The sequence below is a fragment of the Beta vulgaris genome, chromosome 7 (genome assembly GCF_026745355.1).
Source record: "Beta vulgaris subsp. vulgaris cultivar EL10 chromosome 7, EL10.2, whole genome shotgun sequence".
NCBI classification, from domain to species: domain Eukaryota; kingdom Viridiplantae; phylum Streptophyta; class Magnoliopsida; order Caryophyllales; family Amaranthaceae; genus Beta; species Beta vulgaris.
The window spans coordinates 30,730,061-30,756,688 of NC_079208.1; the positions used below are offsets into that span (position 1 = coordinate 30,730,061).

Genomic DNA, 26,628 nt, shown 5'->3' on the forward strand with positions numbered 1-26,628 from the left:
TTATATTTTCGAGTGTTTTGCATAATAAAAATCTTAAACTATAGGCGAGTAACACTCCAAAAGACGCTCAGGTGAAGGTGACGGTGCCGGTGCAGGTGCAGGTGCAGGTGCAGGTGCAGGTGCCGGTGCCCAACTCATACGCAAATTCAATTCCTTTAGAACCACTCGAACCTCTCATAAGTCATACGCAAATTCGTCACTCATACGCTAATTGCCTAATTCCAAAGCTCGAATTGCAGAAGCTCGTTCCAGGTTCTTGTTTTGTTCCTTATATGAATCTACTTGTTTTGTTGCGGGGATTTTGGTGTGGAATTGCGATTTTTAAGATCTACTTCATGTGATTATTCATGCGATTGGTTTTATGCGGTTGTTATTGTTTGTTTCATGAATTCAACCTATTTTTTCTTTATCTCATATATGTTATTTCATGTTTTTAGAGATGGATAATTTACATGTTATAAACTTATGATTCCAATGAATTTCTGGTATAACTTCTTAATTCATGTTTGTTTGTTTGTTTCATGGAACTAAATAGTAAGAAAATTTATGTCACAATTTGTAGATGCGCATATTTGTGTTCACTTGTTCTTGTTTAATTTCATCAGATCAATTTTTCAAGTGTTGTGGCTGGAAATCAGAAATGAATGACCTGTCATCCTTGGGCCCAGGGCGGCCGCCCCGCCTGCCCTGGCTCAGGGACGGGCCTGGTAGTAGGGTTATCTCTGTGCTTTTATTTTACCCACATTTACAATGATATTGCAGAAATGAGATGGTTCATTATCAACATTGATGTATCTTGCGAGATTACATCTTTATAGAGAAAAATGGCGATTAAACACCAAAAAGGGGATGTGATTGTTTGTGTGGGTTCCAAGTCCAATGAAAGAGGTGATGGTGTCCCTGTTCGAGTCGCTCGCAGGGCTAAGAGGTTTGGTTGGATTAGTCGACAGAGACTCTCGGTTTTGTTGTTGCTAATTGGAGCTATATTCTTCATATGCATGACATTTTTCAGTGTTAAAGTGCATTTCCATGGTAAGCATATACAATATGATTTCCATCATTATGTTTTTCGAATGATGTTTTTACACAAGCATCTATTTGCACACCGTGCTATATTATTGTTGGACAAAGTCTTGTGTTTGCTTTGCTAATGAAACAGACAAACAGTTCAATTTTTACTGCTAGCCATTAGTATACGGAGTATTTGGAGTATGTGATTACGCCCCTATATTAAAGTTCTGCATTTACCAACTCTTTTAATGCTTGCCATCAGTATATCTGTCATTGGGTAATGTCCTTTTTTCTTGTTGATTGCCACCTTTTCCCATATTCTTGTTTTAAACTTTGATGTACCTGTGGATCGAATTAGAGATTCTTATGCATAGATAATTCTAAATATCACTGTATTTGAGAATTGCATGAGTAAGAGTATTGAGTGTTATTTATGATCACACGTTATCATTTCTTAAAAGCTCTTCTCTTTGTATATCCTTTCGAGGCTTTCATCCTTCAATGCTCGAAAGATAACTCTTGATGAAGGTATGCATATTTGTAGGTGAGAATGAAGATGGCATGTCGTCTTTCTTCAGTGTGCGGAAAAGAGGCCTCGAGAGCAATATTACCAAAAAGAAAAGATCTTCAAAACGTAAGAATTTTTCTTGTTTTTATCTATTGATTTGCTTTCTGGTTTAGCAAGAGTTGATTGTTAACAAGAGAACACAACTTGAGCTAGATTTTGGGTTTGATTATTTAGTGAGCCTACCTTAAGCAAGGGGGTGTTCAACAGATTTATCTTCATGAGCTAATTAGTTTATGATCTCGTTATAGATGCATAGAGTCCGAGGAAGATATATTACTTATGAGCTAGTGTGGTTCACCTTTCTGTTCTTTTGCTTACTTCATGAAACATGTAAATCAGGTTCAGTAAATGAAATTCAAGTAAGATAAAAAAAAAGGTCATGATCATTATCTCCTTTTAGAAAATTTACAACTCCATGAATAATAATAGTGATAAAGTAATGATACTAATAATGTATTGCTCCTATACATAATGATGTTGTTTTTATTACTACTACTATTGCTACTGCTGCTACTACTACTAGTAGTACTAAGTATGTCAACTTTTATCCTTATCTCGGGGGAGTAAGTATAGGGTGATGACAATCCTCGGCATAATGGCAAAAGAAGATGGGCTCCTGCCATTTTTTTTAAAATTTATGAAAGAGAAATTTCATTAATTGAAGGCCAAACGACATCTACAATAGGTATCAAAGAAAAACAAGATATAACTAAACAATATCAAATCAACTTCGTCTTCGATGAAACTACAATAGACCAAATCGAATATTGCGGTGCAGATCCCTTGTATTTGTTGTCTCAAGCAACTATTAATGGAACCGTCTCTCATTTTGACATAATTTGGAGCAGATAATTCTCGATATATCCATATTGACCGCATCCAAGCTTCCAATATCTTCATGCTGATAGTTTTGAACTTCAACCGATGAGAACAATTTTCCATACCTACAAATAAACAAACTAGACTCACAACTTCCATAGGGAAGAAGGAGACCTCCACAACAAAGAAGACTAGACTTCCCACAGCACGCTACAAGAAACTCTCATGAAGAGAGACTAACTTATTCAACAAAATAAAAAGACAAACTAGAAAGTGGAAACAAGAGAGGAAAAGGGGCTTACCATGGATGAGATCATCAATGGCAACGCCAAACTGATGAAGGGAAAAGGGAAAAAAGGGAGGGCTAGAGAGAAAAACTAGGATTAGGGTTCAGATTTTTTTTAAGGCTCTAGGTTGTTAGAACTATTATAATGTTTCTTATTACAACATTACTAGAAATGACAACAACTGTAGATAACCATAATGTTTTCTTCTTTGATCATTAGATAACAACAACAATAGCAACAATAGTAATATGAATTAAAATATTTTTTAAATAAAATCGTGAGGTATCAAAGTATGAAAGAGGAAAAAAGTTTGCCAAATAATAAAGCAACAGTGAGTAGAACTTAGAAAATGGGATGTAAATGGGAAGCGAAGAGAAATTAGGAAACTGGCGGGAGTATAGCATAATTTATATATCATAACTTTAGTTATTAATAATAAAGATTATTATTATCAAGAAATCATGTCAACAATTTCAGAAAAATAAATGTTGTTTGAAGAATTTGATTAACATATAAAAGTAACAAGCTTAAGATGAACAATTGTCAAATTTCTGTTCTAAAAATCCTAGAAGTTCACTGGTTTTGTTCTAAAAGAAAAATATAGAACATGTAGAAAGTGATGGAGGGACTAGGCAGTATAATTTACTCAACAAGTTGATAAAGACATTTTGAATGATCCACTTATTTGAACTATCACTTGTGAATTTATTGGCTTAGGTTTCAACTAAGCTTGATTTTGTAAAGTCATCTTCCTGGTGTGGCTCATTCATACATATAGTTTTATGTTGAAAAAGATTTTTGCAGATTATATATGAGGGGCTCTCCTAGATTTTTTGCTCTTTGTAGGACTCACAAAATTTTAGGGCAACTGATGGTGAACTGGATTACGAGAGCCTTTTGGGTAGCCTGGTGTTAGTTATCATCAAGTTTCTCATTTATTACAAATGTTACTCTGGCCTTTGATTTATTCTTATACTCGAAGATCTTGCTTAAGAATCTGCACAAAGTGATATTTTAGATCATGTCATAGAAGTGTAATATCTTCGGATGCTGCATTTATGCAATTTGCTTTAAAGCGTTCTTTTTGGTGATTGGTTGTGTTATATTGAGAAAGGCGAAGATTGTGAAGGTAGTGCATTTTGTTAGTTTTTTCTTAAGATACTCGATGGGTTTTTGGAACTCAAGCTTTATCTGAGATAATTAAGTTAAACCAAAGGAACACTAATGATGATAAAAAGGTTATAGGCAGCCCCTAGAGTGACTTGAAAAGGGTGGGTTATAGATTAGCTTACTCACATCCAAACCTTCACACACTCCAATTTCAGGAATAAAAAAAGAGGTCTAAGTAAAGTAAGTTCACATAAAATTACTTCCTCCGTTCCATAATAAGTGAAACACTTACTATTTTAGAACGTTTCAAAATAAGTGAAACACACCATGAATGGATAAAAGAAAGTGACAAAATGACAAGAGTGCCCATCACAAACTTGTGTGGTTTGCTTTTCTCTTTCCTCCTTTTGATAATAAAAAGGGTATTTTCTGACTTTTTGGCTTTTGAAAGTGATGTTTATTAAATCTTGTACCCAATCCCTATGTTTCACTTATTATGGAACGAAGGAAGTATATAAGATTCAATAAGTCCAAATAAACTCCCATAAGTTCAAATAAGTTCCTAAAAGCGCTACCCAAGTTTAGTTCAGAACTACAATAAGTATTAAGCGCGAAAGTGGTGATTATGCCCCCTAAGTTTGCGTAAAAGTGAGATTAGGCCCCTCAAGTTTCACTTGTGGTGATCAACTCCCATAACTTTACCCGATTGTGAGATTACACACTTATTATAATATTCAGCCATTTTCTCTTTAGTAAATAATTTTTTTTAATACTAAGATATTAGATTATACAACTTATTCTTCCTGGCAAGGCTATGAGGAAGATGAGAATGATTGCATAGTGATAGGGTCTAATCTGAAGTTGTTTTTTTATTTATTTATGTATGTATATACTTAATATGTATAATTTGTGTATTTAAGATATTTCATATCATCATAAAGGATTTTTGAATTTTTTACCCTGGTATTTTTCCTTAAAAAAACATTTGTGAAGAAAAAAATGGTTATATATACTAATAAGTGTGTAATCTCACATTTGGGTAAAGTTGTGGGGGTTACTCACCACAAGTGAAACTTAAGGGGTCTAATTTCACTTTTGAGCAAACCTAAGGGGCCTAATCATCACTTAGCCCTACGACGCTGCTAGCTAAACACACTTAAGATTCACTAATCACAATCAACGCTTAATAAGCCTCGAATGAAATATAGCCTATAAAACGATCCTGGACCTGTGGGTTATTGGCCCACAAAACAAAATCGTTAAAAAAAACACAATTATCTCGACTAGATTCCCAAATATTATATACAACAAAATATAAATAACTAATTCTCAAATCAACAATCTAGATACAAACTCAATCTTTAATCTACGACAACATCATAATCTTGCTTCACTTCCGTTCTCGAGCTCTTGATACCAAACCTGCAACTTCAGAGAAGAAATACAAAACAAACAAAATTCCAAAATGAGTGGAAAACTCGTAACCTTTACTTCAGCCCGTTATAAACATTTTATTTCTCAAAATCATTTTCATCTCGTAACCACGCTGGCATAGCTCACTGTCTTAAACAAATCAGTGACAAGTACAGGCTTCGGACAACGATAAACGCTAAACGCTAAACGCTGCCTCCAAGCTTCGCTATAGAGTCCAGCAATACTACCCCAAAAGTTCGCAATGGAGCGTAGCCGACCGTATAACCATCCTTCACTCATACCTTGCCCACTTACTATTTTCAGTTCATAAACTAAGCCAAAACTAAGCCAGGAAAAATTTGCATATTCATAATCAATTAATGACATTTCATCATCACATTCATATCTATGGCCATAGTATAAACTTATTTATCAAAAACAGAACATAGAGATCCACACACACAAGGGCATGAGTAAAAGATTTTACTGAATATAAAAGTTACCTGAAATGCAATCCAATTCCACCAACATAATTTCCTTCATAATCCCGAATGATACTTCATACCGAAATCATCCTCCAAGAATCACCTCACAATTATAACGATAATCAATAATCAATCTTAACTAATCTAATTAACTAGAAAGTGAAACCATAACTAGTTCCCAATTTACAAGTTATTAACCTTTAACATTCTAATTCTATAATCCTTAATTTATAATGAGAATTCTAATTATAGAACCAAACTAACTAACCTTAACTCACAACTTTCACCTAAATTAAGAACAACAACAAACCAATAACTGTGGCACATCACCACCACCACAACAATCCAAACACCAACAATATTATAACACCAACACCACCACTAACAATAATAACAACAGTACCACAGTACCACAACAACAAAACAACATAATAGCAGCAACCATAATGACAACGCAACAACAACTAGGACAACATCACAAACAACATCAACCACCACAACAACAACCACCACAACCTCTCTCAATTAAACTAATACTCCATAATTAAACTCTTAATCATAATCTAAATATAAATTAGGCTTGAATCACTAATCAAGAATTTTGAAATTTAAAGAAAACTAGATAAGAGGTGTGTACCTCTGCTCTACTTGAGCACGGATGAAAAACAAAGCATAAGAGGGGAGCTGAGCTCCGACGATGCCAGCGGCAAAGGACATTAACAACAGTACCGTGGCAGCAGAACACGAACAGAGGAAGAAGAACAAGACCAGCAACAAGACAAACGAGGAGAGAGAAAATGTGAGCAGGGATCCATAGTGATGCATCGTAGAAGGACACAAAAGATGGTGGTGGCTGCACCACCACCAAGCCGAACAAGAACTAGGGAAGGGCGAAAAACATATTGGCGGCACCACAACAACATCGGCACAACGGCAGCGTGAACAGAGGGGAAGGAAAACTCTGGTGAGGGAGGCACATCTGGCGAAGGACAGAGAATGGATTGGGGTTTCACGGGGTTTTCGGGTTTCCTTTTCACGGGGGTTGGGGTTTCCTTCTTTTGGGTGTGAGAAATATGAGGAGAGAGAAATGAAGGAGTTTGGGTTTTGGATTCATTAAACCGACAAAATAACAAGGGGGGGGGGGTGTTTTGGTTACTTATTTGAGTGACAATGAAGGGGAAATTTATGGGTTATCTTCCAAAAACAACCGACAACATTAAAGGATGGGAACCCGACTTCGGTTTTCTATTTAGGACGAATACCGCTCAACTAATTGCATAAACCCAAAATATAAAATAATAATAACAATAATAATCTCATAATAAAAATAAATAAATACATAACCAACACGTCAATATAATTCAACTCCAACTCAATAAAATAAGAATTTTCGAAATATAATTAACTTAATAAATATATTTAGCTTTTAAATAAACGCTCTTTAAAACAGGGCTATTACATACTTCCACCCTTAAAATAAGTTTCGTCCTCGAACTTCAAAACATAAACTCATATATCCATATATCAAGCACTACAACCTCCGATAGCCCTTACTAAATTTCTATGAAAAAGTTCTCAATATTCCCAACAAATAGATTTCGAATTCCATACTCTTATTCCCAAAGTTTTACACAAATCTAGACTCTTATTCTATAGCTCAAAACTTGAACTCTAATTACCCAAGTAATAACAAATACACTTTCCCAACGATCTTTTACCCTCGCTAGGTAGCCAACTAGGCATACGGTCGCAATACCATTCCACAATCGCCTTCATATTCTCATGAGTCGGGATCAACCATCACTCCCTCTTTTGAAATTACATGCCCTAAGAATGACACTTCAGATAACCAAAAATTACACTTACTCAACTTAGCATATAACTTCTTTTCTCTCAGTATATTTAATACTATCCGTAAATGATCCTCGTGGTCTCTTTTATTCTTCGAATACACTAGTATATCATCAATAAAGACCACTACGAATTGATCTAAATAATCCTTAAATGCTGCTGGGGCATTTGTTAACCCAAAAGGCATTACCACAAATTCATAATGACCATATCTTGTTCTAAACGCTGTTTTAGGAATATCTTCATCAACAATCCTCATTTGATGGTATCCTGATCTCAATCTTGGAGAAAACCTAACACCTTTTAACTGGTCAAACAAATCATCTATTCTAGGAAGAGGATACCTATTCTTCACTGTAATTTTATTAATCTCCCTGTAATCTATACACAGTCTCATTGTTCCATCCTTCTTCCTAACAAATAACACACGGGATCCCCATGGAGATACACTTGGTCTAATGTATCCTTTCTGCAACAGCTCCTCTAGTTGTTTCTTTAATTCAACCATCTCTGCAGGGGCCATACGATATGGACTTCTGGAAATAGGCGTAGCTCCTGGCACTAGATCGATGTGAAAGTTCACTACACGTCTTCCAGGTAAATTCTTCCGGGAATACATCTGGGAACTCCCTTACTATCGGAATTTCTTCTACTTTTAAGGGACTTTCGGTTGTGTCAATTACATGGCACAAGTAAGCATTTCTCCCTCTTCTTATCTCCTTAGCAATCTTCATCATGTAAACAATTTTCACTCTCGATTTCTTCATAACTTCGTGATACACGATTTTACCACCTTGTGGAGTTTTTAACTGGATCGTCAGTGCTTCACATTCAATTACAACTTCATATTTACTAAGCCTGTCCATTCCCCAAATTACATCATAATACCCTAAATCAAATTGTACTAAGTCGGCCATCAATTCATTACCCGTGATACTTATGCAACATTCTTTACATAAATTCTCACACTTGACTCGTAAACCGTCAGGAAGGTTGCTAAGTCTATTTTTGACTGTTTTGGGGTTGGATTCAATCTTTTAAGCAACGAGGGGATATAAAGGAGTTGGATGCTCCAGAATCAAAAAGAACATATGCAGGTACATAATTCACAAGAAACGTTTCGGAGATTACATTACCTCCATCTTTAATAAGTTCGGCCTCCTCGTTTCCATAAGCATCCAAATTATCATTTCCGACAAACTCGGGTTGTGCCTCTCCTTCAGTGCCTATGGCATACATCCTTCCAGCTACCTTCCCTGGATTCGCATATGATCCTCTTTGATTATTGCGATTAAAAGTCGATCCTCCTTGGTTCCCTTTCGCATTACTCATTCCAAATCTGGTAGGTCCAGTTTGTGTTCTTACATATCCAGCTTCCTTCATATTCTTCTTAGCCGTTTCCGGGCAGTCTTTAGCAATGTGCCCAGGATTCTTACATTCAAAACATATAGACTTTCCTTCACAGGTCCTTCCAAAATGCATCCTTCCACATTGAAAACATCCTCGATTTTTAGGTTGAGTATGCTGTTGAAAGTTTGGTGCACGTACAACCGGTTGAACAACTCGAAGCTTCTTACTTTTCTCTTCTTCCTCGCTCCTAACATTCCTTCTTTTGCTTATTTCTTTTTTTCTTTCTCACTAATTCTTTCTTGCTCCAATCCTTTATCATATAATTCTCGGAAATTGATACAATGTCCAACTCTCTTCTAATAAATAAATTCAATCCTTCGAAATACCATGTCACCTTAAACTTTTCCGACTTCACTAAGTCAGGTGCAAATCGGGATAGCTTTGACAAACTTCGCCGTATATTCCACTATCGACATCTTACCCTGACGTAAGGTAAGGAATTCACACTCCTTCTTTGTCTGAAGTGGCTGGAGGATAAAACCTTTCCCGTAATTTCTCAAGGAACTTATCCCAAGTAAAATCAGGTCGTTGAACAATATTTTTCACAGTCTTCCACCACATATCTGCTTGTCCATCTAAATAGAATGATGCTAACTTCACTCTTAAATTTGTTGGACAATTCACCATATCCAGGAGTTTTTCCATATAAGCGATCCAATCCTCGAACTTTACTGGATCAGGTTCCCCATCATAAGTCCTAGGATTGTGTGATGCTAACCTTTTATAAAACTTTCCCTCACCATCTGCATCCATATTTGTATGGTTATTCTCCAAAAGATTTAACAATCGGGTATTCATGTTTTCTAACTAGTTAGTTCTAGCCTCCATTTGGTGAATTGAGTCACCAGATCCTGATGATGAAGCACGACCTCTAGTTCCTACCATCCTAATTAAAGAGAATGAAATACTATTACCTTCCCACTTAATGCATTAAGCACATAACATAAAAATAAAGTAAAAAACAACACATACACACCAAAATTTGCTCTTATATAAAAGCATATAGTTTCAGCTTATACAACCATATCCGAGTAATCAATATTACTAGTTACATATATATATATACTATTTACATTAGTTAATACTACTATATTCTAACATATATACACGGCTCATAGGCCCAAAAGTTGGTACACCTATATACATCCTAACATCATATACCCAAAAAGATGTCACCCTATACTATACCAACTATAATGTTACCCCAAAAAGATCATCTTCACTTCAAGTTCTCTCCAATGATCTAATCTATTTGAAAGGGATCTCGTACATAACCACTATCACTACTACTCCCCGATTCTATTTTTCATGGCTTGTAATCTGAATCATAACTTGAGCTACTTTCATAAGAGATACTACTTTCATCTTCTTCCGTATCCTGGTCTTCTATTCCCTCATTTCCTATCTCGGCTTTTTTTTATTTCCATCTCGGGATCCTCTTCTTCAATTTCTTCACTGTCAGAACTAATATTGATATACTCGATTTCCTTATTACCTTTCTCAGGCTGATTAACTTCTTCAGTTCTACTTTCCTTTATCCTGTTGGGACATGCTTCATCCTCAACCTTCCTCTTTTTAGGAGGTATTTCCTTATTCTTGTTACCACCATCCACTTTAGCATTTTCCCAATCCATTTGAGCTTCTAATTCTTTGATTTTCGTAGTCTTATACTCTTCATATGTTATGATAGCTCCTTCTTTTCTTCCCTTACGATCCACTTCTTGAATCCTCCTATAAACTTCCTCGACTGTGACATTCCATTGTATAAGCTTCTTGTTTATTGTGGCATAGTCAATTTCTGACCCCCTCAATTCTCTATCAGGAATATAATAGTCTAATATCGTCCAATATTCTTGCATAAGATCTCTGTATGGATAATTCAAAGGCAAAGTCTTTACTAATGTATAAGCTTGTTGAAAGTAATCTTTAGCATTTTATATATTCAGGGGAAGCTATAGGAGTAGTTAATCAATTGGATTAAGGAGTTTCGTTGCCTTAAGCATCTTTAGTGAAGGTACACACTTAGTTTGGTTTTAACCTAGAGATTTCCATACCTATAGTTAAGTGGTATCCGAGCTAAATTAAGACATTAGAATGTATAAGTATGACTATTCTATGTTATCTTACGGTGATTACTATGAAGTTTGAGTTAGACTAGTTGTTAAATGATGTTTATATGTTTTGATGATGTAGATGAATCCAGGAAGTAAAGGAAAGCCAATAGTGATTGAAACTTCTGATTTCGAGGATACGTGGACAGACAATCTTGAAAGCATAGGTGAAGATATTCCAGGAATTCGTGAACCAGACACTCTATTTTCTGCTAGCTTGTGTTATACGGATATACCTGCTTGTGCAAGGCAAGTAATGAAGGCAATTGTAGAGTATAATCAAGCAATGGGCCGAGGAGAAGAAAACCCATATGCTCGTCCGGAAGTTCAAGCTTATACATTAGTAAAGACTTTGCGTTTGAATTATCCATTTAGAGATTTTATGCAAGAATATTGGACGATATTAGACTATTATATTCCTGATAGAGAATTGAGGGGGTCAGAAATTGACTATGCCACAATAAACAAGAAGCTTATACAATGGAATGTCACAGTCGAGGAAGTTTATAGGAGGATTCAAGAAGTGGATCGTAAGGGAAGAAAAGAAGGAGCTATCATAACATATGAAGAGTATAAGACTACGAAAATCAAAGAATTAGAAGCTCAAATGGATTGGGAAAATGCTAAAGTGGATGGTGGTAACAAGAATAAGGAAATACCTCCTAAAAAGAGGAAGGTTGAGGATGAAGCATGTCCCAACAGGATAAAGGAAAGTAGAACTGAAGAAGTTAATCAGCCTGAGAAAGGTAATAAGGAAATCGAGTATATCAATATTAGTTCTGACAGTGAAGAAATTGAAGAAGAGGATCCCGAGATGGAAATAAAAAAAGCCGAGATAGGAAATGAGGGAATAGAAGACCAGGATACGGAAGAAGATGAAAGTAGTATCTCTTATGAAAGTAGCTCAAGTTATGATTCAGATTACAAGCCATGAAAAATAGAATCGGGGAGTAGTAGTGATAGTGGTTATGTACGAGATCCCTTTCAAATAGATTAGATCATTGGAGAGAACTTGAAGTAAGATGATCTTTTTGGGGTAACATTATAGTTGATATAGTATAGGGTGACATCTTTTGGGTATATGATGTTAGGATGTATATAGGTGTACCAACTTTTGGGCCTATGAGCCGTGTATATATGTTAGAATATAGTAGTATTAACTAATGTAAATAGTATATATATATGTAACTAGTATATTGATTACTCGGATATGGTTGTATAAGCTGAAACTATATGCTTTATATAAGAGCAAATTTTGGTGTGTATGTTGTTTTTTACTTTATTTTTATGTTATGTGCTTAATGTATTAAGTAGGAAGGTAATCATATTTCATTCTCTTTAATTAGGATGGTGGGAACTAGAGGTCGTGCTTCATCATCAGGATCTGGTGACTCAAGTCACCAAATGGAGGCTAGAATAACAGTTAGAAAAATGAATACCCGATTGTTAATCTTTTGGAGAATAACCATACAAATATGGATGCAGATGGTGAGGGAAAGTTTTATAAAAGGTTAGCATCACACAATCCTAGGACTTATGATGGGGAACCTGATCAGTAAAGTTCGAGGATTGGATCGCTTATATGGAAAAACTCCTGGATATGGTGAATTGTCCAACAAATTAAGAGTGAAGTTAGCATCATTCTATTTAGATGGACAAGTAGATATGTGGTGGAAGACTGTGAAAAATATTGTTCAACGACCTGATTTTACTTGGGATAAGTTCCTTGAGAAATTACGGGAAAGGTTTTATCCTCCAGCACTTCAGACAAAGGAGTGTGAATTCCTTACCTTACGTCAGGGTAAGATGTCGATAGTGGAATATACGGCGAAGTTTGTTGAGCTATCCCGATTCGCACCTTTATAAGTTTAGACAACTTTGGATGAGTTCCAATAAGTTCTAATAAGTTTCATTAAGTTCTTATAAGTTCATACAAGTAAATCTCATGTGAAAAAAGTGCACCCTATGTAGTTGTTATTGCCATTGGTATAGAATATTAAATATGTAGAAATTGATGCAAAGTACCATGGATACGATTCAGAATGATTAAGACTTTTTTTTTATCTGTGATTCATAGTTATCTTGAAATAATTTCCTAGGTGAAGAAGCTTTCTGAGAACTATCAGATGTGGGAATCTGTTGTTTTCTTTTGTAGTAAAGTAAGTTTCAGATGTCTGATTTGACTAACATTTCTAACTATTTTACTCACAAGTGTGGGTAATTCATGCTTAATTGTAAATGTTGGATGTTTCAGCTTTTTACATGTCGATTGATTCAAGTTACTTATATATGACTGCTAGCATACCCTCCCATCGTCCCATTTATAAATATCAAAGTAGACCAAGTACCTAATTTGGTTCTTACCGCCCCTCTTTACATTGAACATGATGTTATCACATTGTACCTGTTAATTTGTTTTAATTGTGACTTGTTTATGTTGGCTGATTGGCTCTTACTCTGACTCTTGTGGGGGTCAGTGTGCTGCATTGTCTCTGACCGATCTGCGGAAAGTGAAAATTTTCCCCAATAGTGCCGTGCTTGTGTTAACGCATGCTCATGTATGAATTATGGCCATTATATGAATTAATTTCTAAGAACTATACCATTGGTGAGTGGTGACCTCAGAGCTCAGAGCCAATAGGAAGCATCTTTGACATCTACGATACTCGTGTTGTTCTCCTTTTGTCAACTATATAGTATGTAGATATAGTAGTCATGTCCTTCTGGATGGATAACCTGCTTGTGCTGTACTTTAAGAACTGTGTAATAACTTTGATGTTCTCTGGTGTGTTTTAGCATAGAACTTGTCATGGTTGTATCATATCCTGATGGGTGGTTGTATGTGGTCCCATTGTGTTCTCGAAAAATTTACCGAAGGATTTGACAAAAGTATGACTGTGCGACCCTAGGCTTGCTGTTAATTGGAATAAAAGGGTATTTCAGTGTCAACTTCATGATATAACTCAAATGTTTAAAAAATTGATTGCCATATACATACAGTGACTCAAAAGTCAAAACTAATGGTAAGTCCATGCTTTATGATGCACAACAAACAACATCGGTCAAAAGCACCCAGAATAATTTCATTTAATTATGAAAACATAGGGCCAGCAAAAAGAACCCCCCCCCCCCCCCCCTTTTTTTTTTCCCTCTTCTCAATTTGTTGTCAACTTTCAGATTATCCATGCGACGTTGAATTTGCAAAGTCTGTTGAATATATTCTGGAGCCCAAAGATTATTTGAACTTCACGAACTTTGATTTGGACTATATTGGCAAAGAGGAGAAATATTTGACGATAAGCCCGTACAAACTCAGATTTAATGGTCATCAGACTCTAGAAGAACGAGAGAGGTCTTTTTATGCCAGAAACCAGTCTCTGCATTGTGGCTTTATAAAGGGGCCTGATGGGATGGAAAGTACTGGATTTGATTTGGAGGAGAAGGACCAGAAGTATATGAAGTCATGCGCCGTTGTTGTGTCATCGTGCATCTTTGGAAGTTCTGATTTTTTGAGGCGGCCGACAAGTAAATTGGTTAGTATATTATGCATAGTGGTTGTCTTGTTTTCACAATTAATTTATTTATTCTTCTTATTTGTTCTCTCCTTCCAAAATTTACGGTGTTGTTATTTACAGCCCGTATTTTACTAAAAAAGCCCATAGTTGTATATGTATCACGTATTTTATCTCAAAAAATATAAAGATTGAAAAACTTTTTGGCATGAAACCATCTGTTTTTTACGGAGGGGTTCCATGGTGAGCAATAAAAATCTTTTTGGACGAAAATCTGTGAGGAGGAAGGAGGAAGAAGAAGAAGAAGAGGAAGGAGGAGGAAGAAGAAGAGAAGGGAGGAGGAAGGAGGTGGCGCTGGTGCAGCGGCGTCAGGAGGGTGGTGAGGTGGAGCTCGAGTAGTGGTGGTGAAGTGACAGCGGGCTGAGCAGAGGAGAGAGAGAGGTGCAGTGAGAGAGAAGAAAGAGCGGAACAGGGGAGGGGGAGGGGGAGGAGGAAAAAGAAGAAGGGAGAAGGTGGCTCCGGTCGAGCATCGGGGAAGAGGAGGGGGGAGAGTGACGGGCAGGGGAGGGGGAGGAGGAGGAAGAAGAAGAAGAAGAAGGGAGGACGATAGAGAGGAGGTGGCTGCAGTGGTGGCGGTGTTGGTGGTGGTGGTTATGGTAGGTTAGTAGAAGAGGAGGGAGAAAGAAGAAGAATAATAATATGGTATAAAAAAATACGGGCAGTTTTAGTAATTTACTGGTGGTAAATAGCTTCACACAATTTTTTTCCTTAATGTATGGACACATCTGTTTTCTCGTTAGGTATTTTTCACCTTCTCATTCCTCCCTATCTTTGAAGGTTATCTTTAAACATTGGAAAGTGTGTAAATGCAAAGAAAAGAAAGAAATCAAAATCTAATATTTCCAGAGCATATTTGGTTGGGAAAGGGGGGGAAGACTTTCTTACTTATGTTAATTGTTTTGGTTGACTAAAACCTCATAAACCTTCGTTTCTCTTCTATTCTCACCCTCAAACTCACAAGTCTTCTCTATCATCATTGCCCTCAATCACCTCCACCGGCAGTCTTTTTGCAGCCACCAGGCCCACCACCACTGTGCAGCCCACATTTGATCATTGCCATTATCAGTCACCATGAAAGTCAGAATTAGTCAATGTTATCAGGTTTTGTTCGTATAGGTTTGAACCCCACACATGGACACCAAGGAGCATCGAACCACCAAAAGCCAAGGTCCTAGACCTAGGCTGATATCTGGTTGAAAGTCTCTTGCAAGAGTGTTCAGCAAAGCAATTGCTCGACTGTGAGTTTGCTCTCTATCTTCTGTTCTTGCAGGGTTGGGGAGCAAAGAAGGCGGTGATTGTGGTTATGGTGGTTTTTGGAGAGAGGGTATGCTAAGGAGAAGCAAATTCTGCTGCTAAGGGGATTTGGCGTGTGTTTCGGGCGACACGATGGTGGTTGTGGGGTTGACGTGGGTTGAGGGAGAGGTTGTGGTGGCTTTATGGTGGTAGAATTAGAGGAACGGATCAAGTATTGATGGTGAGAATGGTGGTGGTTTTGGGTGAAATGGCGGTATTCTGTATGGTGGTTGTTGGTCAAAGGGAGTGTAGAGGAAAATCAATTGTCGGTTGCTAGAGAGTTTTTGGAAGGGGGAGGGCATTGTGCTGCATGTTGGTGATTGTGGGTCAAGGTAGAGGTTGAGGTGCCTTTATGGTAGGGGAATAGGGTCAGGAATGTAGGAATCAAAACTGCTTTAGGTGGCAAGAGTGTTGTGCTTGTGGATTTGAGTGTAGTGGTAGCTATGGGCGATTAAAGGGTTAGTCACTTAGTTAGTTCCAGCGGTTATGTGTCGAAGGCATTGTTGGCCACTAGAATAGCTGGGTAGGGTTCAGAGGGAATAGGGGTCTGGTTTTTTGTGCAGAAAGGTAATTGTGATTCGTGGTGATGGTGGTTGTGACTGGTGAGGTTAGCGGGGATGGGTGGTTGAAGGTGGTGGTGGACTGGTGGTAGTGGGGGAGAAACTGATGGCAGCTTGAATTATCAAAACTAAGAGTGGCAAAATTCAAAAACCTTGGGGTCAGGAAGGGAATTCAGGAACCACTACTGGATAAGAACAAGGAAAAGTTAAGGCAAGGGGAGTCGTTTTCTGAAACTCTTTAGGTGATTGAAACCACAAGATTGAAACCACAAGACCCCCAAGTCCATTCAAAATTGAGGCGTTTAGTTGGGAGCCAAAGAACCACATTGCGTGAATGAGGGTTCCGTTATATGAGATGCAGCAGGAGAGCTATGGATAAGATTCTAATTTTTTGTCTACAAATTCATTGACTGCAGTAGACCCATTGATCATATAGTTAATTAGTAATAGTTGGAAGTGCATAGCCTGCATCTTTTCTTGAAAATGGGCTTTATATAGGCTATATTTGTAGCACCAGCATATTGATGTTTTAAGCATCTTAGCAGTCGAAATATCACTTTGAGGAGCTTGGCCCCGTAATTATTAATTGGAAAAATTTATAAGAGAGAGCTCAACTATTACCTATTTTCTTTTATATGTCTCAACTATGGATTATTCTTTATAGGTCCCAAGTTTACTATTTTGTGATTTTCATAGGTTCTGAGTTACTTATAACCGGTTTAGAAGGTAAGATTTTTAAATATTTACCATCTTCTAACACTTTCAGCAAGTGACAAAGACCTATAAAATAGGGCCAACATTTAAATATCTTACCTTTTAAACCGTTTATAAGTAATTCAGGACTTATAAAAATCACAAGGTGGTAAACTTGGGACCTGCATGGAATAATCCATAGTTGGGGGGTAATAATTGGATCCCCTTTTGTGAATTTCTCCTTATCCATTTGGTTACTACATAGTTTTATTAATAAACTTTGCATTCTATTGCAGTATCAAAGTAACCCCCCCCCCCCCCCCCCCCCCACACCTTCCAGAGTGGAAAAGTATATACTTTTCTGTTTTGTCTAGGTTCTTTTTCAAGATACTAGTTAAGTTGACTCTGTTGAGGTAACAAGGGGAAATTACTTGTTGCAGATTAGTGAATATTCAAAGACACTTGTCTGCTTTGTTATGTTCCTGGATGGGGAAACATTGTCGAAATTGTTTTCAGAAGGAAATGTTCTTGATGAGAGAGGACACATGGGTTTATGGAGAATTGTAGTTGTAAAAGATTTGCCTTATGAAGACATGCGACGAACCGGTAAGGTGCCAAAGCTCCTAGCACATCGGCTATTCCCATCTTCTAGGTAGGTTTCTTCATATCTGTAATCATGAACAGCTTACACCTTTGTACTTTCACCGTCATCTCTGGTGACAACCATCTATGTTGGCTTTGCAGGTATTCTATCTGGCTTGATAGCAAGATGCGGCTTAATGCTGATCCTTTGTTAATACTGGAACACTTTCTATGGCGAACTAAATCAGAGTATGCCATCTCAAAGCATTATGATCGCCAATGTGTTTGGGAGGAGGTGCTCCAAAATAAGCGTCTTAATAAGTATGATCACACTGCCATTGATGAGCAGTTCAAGTTTTACCAGGCTGACGGGCTTACCAAGTTTAATGCATCTGATCCTCATATTGCTCTTCCAAGTTGTGGGTGCTAAACTCTTTCTTTGGTATCTTAAATCATATATTCCTTCCATCCCTTGATATCATTCACATTTCTTTCTATGACATCCCAAGATACGTCACACTTGCATTTCAAGAAAAAATTTCCTTCCCTCTATTTGTCACATCAACCCTCTTTTGTCGATGATGACATTTCTCTTGCATTTTTTCTCTCTATCCAAAGCCTACCTTTTAAGTTCATAGTTGACAACTATACTTAATTTTAGTGCCAAAACAAGATGTGAAAGATATTAATAGATGGTGGGAGTATTTTACTATTTCTGAAGTTCTATTTTCAGACAGAGTGCTTGCTCAATTGCAAACCTTTGGTGTGCAGATGTACCTGAAGGTTCCTTAATAGTCAGAGCCCATACACCAATGTCAAATCTTTTCTCATGCCTCTGGTTTAATGAAGTGGATCGTTTCACTTCTCGTGATCAGCTGAGTTTTGCACATACCTATTTGAAGTTGAAGCGAATGAATACTGATAGACCATTTTTTCTTAATATGTTCAAGGTAAGTTCCATTGTTATTTGATCAGATTGCATCCTCTCAGCTGCATGTATATCAGTATACCATCCCTGACTCCCTGTACTATGAGAAACTGAGAAAATGTGGAACTATCAAAAACTTAACTGCTTCTCATGATTTAGCACACAACTGACAGAAACATAACAATTAGGTTCTATGTATAAGCTAAAACTCACTTGGAAAATAAGAAACTTTCGAATCATAATCCAAGTAATATTAGGTTAGTAAGAATGATATTGATGCCTATGATAACTGCTACAATAAGAATGATATTATGAAATATGTCCTCACAGCCACTTTGTATGAACAAGATATTTTAGACTTGGAAGTATCTGGCAAGACAGGACATAAATATCTAACAGACTATAGAATTCTTTAGCCTGCAACTGTATAGTATAGTCACTGATTATGAAAGGTTAAAAATACCCTCTCTGATTCCAGCCCACCTATCCCTCTTTTCCATCAGAATCAGGTAGGTTCCATATGTTATTATGCTCCATCATCAGCTTGCCCTGTATCTTATTCCAATAATGTTGTTCAAGCCAAATTACCAAATTTACTTTTGCAAATATGGTATTAGCTTTGCTATTTCAATGGAGTCAAATAGTTTCTCATACGCTCCATCTTCAGGCCTCAGCCGGTATCCCCGTAGGTTAACACTGTTGCCCTGTACCTCATGGCAATTATGGTGTTCATACAACATTGCTAAATTTGCTTTTGCTATCAAACAGTCAACTGTCTACTTATTGTCCTTCTGTTTCATCGAAGTCGGGTAGGCTGTCATATGCCCCATTGTCAGCTGGTAGCATGTTAGGTTAAAACTGTTTCCTTCTATCTCATTGAATGTGCAGTTAAGGGAGATTGTTCTTAAGGCAAGCACCCGGTCCTTCTAGGAGTCCAATCCTGCAGAACGTGATTCCATTCTTGTTAGAGAAAGGCTAGGTAACTAATTCTTTGATATCTAAATGTGAGGTAGAGGAAATAGTGGGCCCCAATTCCAGTGAAATTACAGAAATGCAATATGGACTCATATTACAAAATTTAATAATTAGATTTCTAGCCTTTCTCTTCTTATTTGGGTTATGACGATCATGCCAAATTTGCTAACTTTGCTTTTGTTATCAAACACTCAATTATCTGCTTGTCTGATCCTCTCAAAAAACAAATTCTGCTTTTCCGATGCTTTCCTCAAAAAATTATCGCTACTACTTTAATGGCAGCATGAGTTCTTTTGCTCGATAGCATTGTGTCCTCTATGACCTGGGCAGGAAATACAATACTCGATTAGCTTTTCAGGTCTAAGTGCATCTAGGCAATTACTAGCATCTGCTTGACTCCAACAAATCTTGCAGTTAGGTCTCCAGCATTCCTCAAATATTCATTCCTGTTGAACTGGCTTCAAATTCTTGTACTGTTGAAGTGTCATTTATAGGAGCCAGCCTCACCTTGGGTTAGCATAAGTTTCCGCCCGATTTAACATAGTTATGAAAAGTTTCCAGCTTCATTTGGTTGCTTCTTACTATATCATTAGGAATACATGACGGACTTTCCGTAGGGGAGAAGTTTTTGTTACAGTCCCTAACTCACTTTTGGGTTTGGTTTGCTTTTACCTTTGAGAAGACTTTTCATCCTGTTGAGATTATGGATTCTACTGTTGATAGCGATATGCTTTGACCCTGTTTTTGTAATTAGTGGATAAAGTACAGCATTTATTAGCGGTGTTTAGCTAATTTTACTAGCTCCTTGCTCAAGCTGTAAAAATATTGGGGTTCAGTGCTATCTAATTGAAGTGATGACTGTTTGTTGTCAGCTGCTTGATCGTCTCAATGATATATAGAGACGTTGATTGCTTTTCTTGTAAATCTCTAAATTACCACCTTCTCTTTTGAAGAAACTCTTCTTGTTCAAAGAGCTCTTCTTCTCAACTCTTTAGAAATTAAAGGATTGATCCCAAACCTCTTCCACTGAGCTAATTACCAAACACAGCTATTATGTCAAATCTCTAAAACCACCTGACCTTAATCCTCTTGATTTTGGCCAAATCTCTCTTTACATACGGGGATTTTGTCTATATAAGTAAGTGAGAAGAAGCTTGTTGATTGTAAATTAAGTAACTTTTGAAGCTATGGAGCTGTTTTTTCCTTTCAGGAATTATCACTAAGTATCTATTTTAGCTATATACTCCATCCGTCCCATAATATAGTGCTTGTTTCTTTTTTATACGGTCTCCAAGATGTAACTTTGGCCTTTAATATCTTCAATTCGTATTAATAAAAAATATAAAAAGTTGATATTATGAAACTAACTTGAGACGAATCTAACAAGATCCCATGAATAGTTTTTTATATATACAAATGAGAATATTCGGTCAAAGATTTTAAAGTTTGACCCACCAAAAATGAAGTAGGCACTATATTATGGGACGGAGGGAGTATTAGTTTAGCTAAAATTAGTCTCATAAGTCTAATGAAGGCTTTTTTGTCACTTCATTTTATGTCGGGTCCACAACTCTTTTATCTCTTGTTTAGCTAAATAATTTTTAGCCAAATAGAGTGTTTCTTAATTAACGCGTCTTGCTTTAGATCTTATTGACCATGTAGAATATGCAAACTTTATGAATTAGGAGACCTCACAGAGTTTTAACCAAGCATTTGTTTTCGGAATCTTGCTTTCTTGAAGGATTGTGAGCGTAGAGCATTGGTGAAGTTATTTCGCCATAGGGATGGTCAATCTCTTCCAACTCCGCCTTGATATATAAAGGTTCTTTTTATCCTTGGCATGGTAAGCTTCTCTTACTCTCTTTTTACTTTCTTTATTTGGTGGTGGTGTCAGGTTCTGTTTTGTCTGTCTTTATATGACATTGTATCTATTCGGGTCTAGTGCACTGTGAAAGTGACAAAGCAGAGTCGGACTATTTTCCACGAATTGGGACCTAGATGACGAGTATATCTTCCCTCAAAAAAAAAGATGACGAGTATATCTTCCCTCAAAAAAAAAAGATGAGTATATCTTTATTAATTTTTGGGTGGCTAACAACCTACTGGGAGCACCGGACTTCTAATGTTACCAGCTTAATTTCTTTCTGGATTTTGCCTATATGCTTGATACCGAGACACTTCTTCCCCTTTGCTCTCTAGTTGCCATTGTTCATCGACCTATGGACACTATCGCATTATTTTCTCAAGCTGACAATATATGTCTGTCCACTTCAGTGTGTTTAATGTGATCCTGGTTTTGGTGTATTCAGCAAATCCTAGATGTCACAGACCTGAACCTGTTGTGGAAATTAATGGACATGTTCATCCTTTCAGGTCACTTATATTTGCATTGTAATTTGCTATCTTCATAAATGAGAACTAGAGAATGATCTTGGATATTATTTCTTCATTGTAGTCCATACTTCGAAGGACGATTTTTTTCCAGAAAGCTGTATCGTCAGTCGAGTAGATCTGAGATAATGCAGTGGCATCCGGAAAAATTCAGGGTGAGATTATTTCCATGATGTTGGCTTTATAGGTTATTCAATTTTTATTAGCCATTTTGAAGAAGCTTCTTGTTTTTATATTTATGATAAAGATAATACTCAATGTACATGTCATACGGTTTTATATATAATAAATCCTTATTGCATATTTGAATCAATTAAGAAACTTCATAGCAATTGCTCAAGTAAGGATCCCTGTGATGGTAGCCTGAGGTTTGGACTAGTATCAGCCACTGTTACTATGAGAAGATTGTCAAGGATGTCTTTCTCCAATTTTTCTTGGACCAAAGTCCTAACACATTCTGTGGTCTTTCTCCCCCTTTTTTGTTGGACCGAAGTCCTTACACATTGTGCCTCACCGGTGGCCTCTGACCATGTTGTCGGCCACTGCTGTTGCCGATGAGTCTTATCACTATCAAAGTACTAATGCTTCCCTCGGCTTGCAGCAGTTGTTTCAATCAGGTTTAGAACTTCAGTTTTAAGTGCTGGCCTTGGTTTTTGATCTCGCTACACATCTAATATCTGTAACGGGTTTTTGTTTCGTAGTGATCAAGGCTTTTGTTTGTTTAGCTTGTTAATTGAGATAGTCTGAGGGTAAATTTGAATAATTGTTCGCCTTTTGGCTTATTACTTCATCTAGGGCTATTTTATTTGATTTAGGCTTATTACTGCTAACTTTTCATCAAATTAACTGACGATCTTAGTTTTTTGATTGTGGGATTTATTTATAACATTGGCAATCAGTTTCCATCATTTTGTGAGTTGCTCTAAAGATCCTTCATGTTTGCTCAAGGTTTATTGATATTTCCTTCCTTTTGTGTGAGTTAATCTGCGTAATTGGTGATCAATCTCCCTATCTTCCCCGGTTCCCCCCTTGCTTTCCGGAAACTCTGATTTATGGCATAGATGGTCCATGCTTGAGTTCACAAGAATTTAGTTACAATTCTAGATGTTGTGGCTGCATCTCCTTTACCCCCTCCCCCCCCCAGTTCAAAGAGTTACTGAGGGACTGCGATCAGTCATACATTATTTATCTATGTTTCTAACTGTGTTTTTACAAACCCATACATCTTAATTTATGTAACTTGACCCAACCCGATTATGTGCTACTCTCATGTGATAAGTTTCCAGTAAGTTTTTATTTGTGTAAGTGTACTTGTAGCAAATATATTTTACTATACTGGTAGCAAAATGTCAAAAAGATGAAGATTGAAGAAGAAGTTTTAGGCCCTATGGGAGCAAGAAGAGTTTGGAAATTTTTGTCTTACAATGCGCGTTTGGACTGCTTGCGAAACATCACGGCACCTTCGTTCTGTGTTGGCTACTTGTGCCATAAGGAGCAAAAAGTGAGGGAAATAACGATTTCGTTCCTTTCGTTAAATGTTTTCGGAATAATGTTCTATCGCCTACAGATGGGAAAGCGACAAAACAAGTTTGGAAACTGGAAATTTTGAGTATATTTCCTTGCAAATCGTTTACATGATAATCTTTTTTTTTTTTTATTGCTATACTCGTATCGGGAAGAACTAAGGAAATTTTGAGGAATGAGTATAATAAAAGGATGTTTCGTTTTGCGGAATGGAAAAGAAACATTATAAAAATGTAGGACAGAAAAAAATATGGTAGGTGAAAAGGTTTTGGGTAGATTATTATAATACTCCCTTTGTTTTAAAATATAGTTTTCATTTCATTTTGCACAGTCTCCAAGACGTATTTTTGATGTATGATATTTTTTATTTCTTATTCATAAAAAATATAAAAAGTTGATATTATGAATTTACACATTGGGACGAATCTAACAAGACCCTCATGAATATGTTTTTTTTGTATACCTTAGTAAAAATATTTGGTCAAAGTTTTTAAAATTTGACTCTCAAAATAAAAATAGGAATTATATTTTGGGACGGAGGAAATAGGTGTTGGGATATATGAGGTAGAAATGAAACAATTAACAAAACGGACTCAAAAGAAAAGCATAACAATTACAAGAAAATGTAGGGAGTACATTAAAACAACCAACAAATTAACTACTTTATTAAATAAAAGTTCTAAGATCTATTAAAACACAAGATCACACAATATAGTTGAATTTTAATAAATTTTTTTCTAAAAATAATTGATTTACACACTGTACTGTAAAACTGCGTTGTGGTATTTTTAGACAGTTGCACTGTCTACCATTAAAAATTATTTAATTGTCTATATACTGTAAAGTTATTAGATGTAGTTATGCAATTAATTTAATTGTCTATATACTTTCACCTGCATCACGTGCATATAAGGCTAGTATAGGTGCACGCACATGCACTTACACACATAATTTTAAGCATACATGTACATGTGCAAAAATAATGAGACGCACGCATGCACGTCGCGCGCGGAAACACGCCACCTTTTTTAATATAGTGATTAGTTTAATCTATTTAGTAACCAGTTTAATTTATTTCGTGATTGGTTTAATCTATTCAGTAACAACATTTTCTAACTCATTTAGTGACTAGTTTAATCAATTTAGTGACTAATTTAATCCGTTTGATAAGACTACCGAGTTATTTTTTGAAATTGTCTGTTGTAGTTCGAGAATGAAGAGAACAAAGGAAAAGAGAAGGCATGACTAGAATAGTATTGAGTTAGAGTAAAATAGAATGTGGTTGTTAGAAAAATTCAGTATTATATTAATCTAATTTGATGTTAAAATTAATCCGTCTATTTTAATAAGTTGTGTTGGGTAGATTGGGAGTTAGGCTATGTTTGGTTCACCTGAAATTTTCTGATCTGAACTTATTTTTTCTGATCTGATCTGATCTGATATGATATGAACTGATCTGATAACAAGATCTTATCTTTTAGTTTTTTCTCAATATATAAGAAAAAATATAGTCATGTGGGGTCTTGTTTGATTCGTTTCAATGAGTACTTTATTAATATTCAATTATTATAATTTTTTCTAATACGTAATGAAAGATATAGTGATTTTTAAATATAAGCATGATCTGAACTGATCTGATCTGAACTTGTTTTTTCTGATCTGATCTAATCTGATTAGATCTGAAATAAGCAAAAATAAGGTGAACTGAACATAGCCTTATCATATAGGTTTTGTACAAGTATGGATTAGAAGACATGAGAAATCGATAATTAACGCGTAATGTGTAATATTAATGCTAAACCGTGACGCAGTAGAACTAAAGTCGGTCTCCCGATCCCTTTTTAAATACTCTGTTCGTCTCTCATTCCACATCCCTCAACAAAATCAGAACTTCCAAGATTCTTAAATTTCCTTTTCACCCATCACATCTCTTTAATAACACATGTATGATCTTCCTATCTTTTTAAATCCATAAGTAAGAAATCACCCGCCATCAGTTAATGATTCTCTTGTACTATTACTACTTTGCATCAATTTTATTCCTCCTCACCAATCCCTCTTTCTCCACTCAATTTAACCCCTCCTCCATCACCATGCCTACAAAACGCAACTTCTCTTCTTTTTCTCTCTCCTCAACTCATAACTCATCTCCACAACAACAACAAGAAGAATCAATCATGGGTATTAGTGTGACTTCAAACTCCTTTCCTAATAACAAGAAATTGCGAAGGCTTCCCCACGTTTTTAGTAAATCGTTAGAATTGCCCTTCGATTTGGATGCCGATGTTCGCGTTGAAGAACACCATGATTGTTTCAAATTTAGTGTCAAAGTTGATCATGGTGAGATTATTGATGGTTTTACAGCTCATGTTGTTGAGGTTCATCCTGGGATCACCAAAGTTGTGATTCGGAGGAGAGAGAATTTGGCGCAGCTGATTGTTGACGACCTCCGATTCCACGTGTGGCAGGTTCGGCTTCCGCCGTGTGCGCGTGCTGAGCTTGCTACGGTGGATTATGATTGTGGCGAGCTGGTTGTGAAGGTGCCTAAGAATGGATGTGGTGAGAATAATAGCAGGGGTGGTCATTGTATGGATGGTTTTAGGGGAAATATGGGAACTCTTGTTCTTGTGCAATAGTAATATTAAATTTATACTACATTACCACTAAGCTTTTTTGGTTATATTTTTCATCCCACCTTAAATAAATCTTTTATTTATTGGAATAAATTTTGACTTTGGGGTTTTTTTTTTTTTATGTTCTTTCTTAAGCCAAAAACTTGCAAGCACCTAGCAGCGGATCGAAATTTACAAATCGACTGTATGTGATTAATTAAACTAGTATTTGGGCTCGAGCGTTGTCCCGGATTGGTATTGTTTTTCGAATTTGATATGCATTTTTTTTCCATTCCAATTAAAATATATTAAGGAAAATTCAACATTTAAAAGGTACAAATATAATAATGTGGACACTTAAAGTATGATTAAAAGTTGGTTGAGGTGGTAATTGTGTTATGTATAATAGAAAAAGGTCATGGGTTCAAATCTT

At 36.4% G+C, this 26,628-nt stretch overlaps 2 protein-coding genes across 10 annotated transcripts; both read left to right on the plus strand.

Moving 5' to 3' along the window:
* The first annotated feature begins 2 nt into the window (after window positions 1-2).
* LOC104898931 (hypothetical protein) lies at window positions 3-22,372 on the plus strand. 9 transcript variants are annotated; one of them, XR_007268508.2, is made up of 10 exons: window positions 3-252; window positions 763-1,032; window positions 1,556-1,645; window positions 14,243-14,598; window positions 17,624-17,835; window positions 17,928-18,184; window positions 18,537-18,715; window positions 19,582-19,672; window positions 21,410-21,511; window positions 22,124-22,229. XR_007268508.2 is itself a non-coding variant. In XM_010686060.4 (9 exons), the coding sequence occupies exons 2-8, from the start codon at window positions 825-827 to the stop codon at window positions 21,479-21,481; spliced, it is 1,374 nt and encodes a 457-aa protein (XP_010684362.1). In that variant the 5' UTR covers window positions 3-252; window positions 763-824; the 3' UTR covers window positions 21,482-21,511; window positions 22,124-22,372. The 9 variants fall into 9 exon arrangements, 7 of the variants coding, with proteins under 7 accessions (XP_010684362.1, XP_057246898.1, XP_057246899.1 ...); XR_790859.4 differs by lacking the exon at window positions 19,582-19,672 and adding an exon at window positions 21,978-22,041; XM_010686060.4 differs by lacking the exon at window positions 19,582-19,672 and having other exon boundaries at window positions 22,124-22,372.
* Window positions 22,373-25,397: 3,025 nt separating this feature from the next.
* Window positions 25,398-26,315, plus strand: LOC104898930 (uncharacterized). Its single transcript, XM_010686058.4, has one exon. It carries the CDS (start codon window positions 25,584-25,586, stop codon window positions 26,217-26,219), a length of 636 nt encoding a protein of 211 aa, XP_010684360.2. The 5' UTR covers window positions 25,398-25,583; the 3' UTR covers window positions 26,220-26,315.
* The last annotated feature ends 313 nt before the right edge of the window (window positions 26,316-26,628 follow it).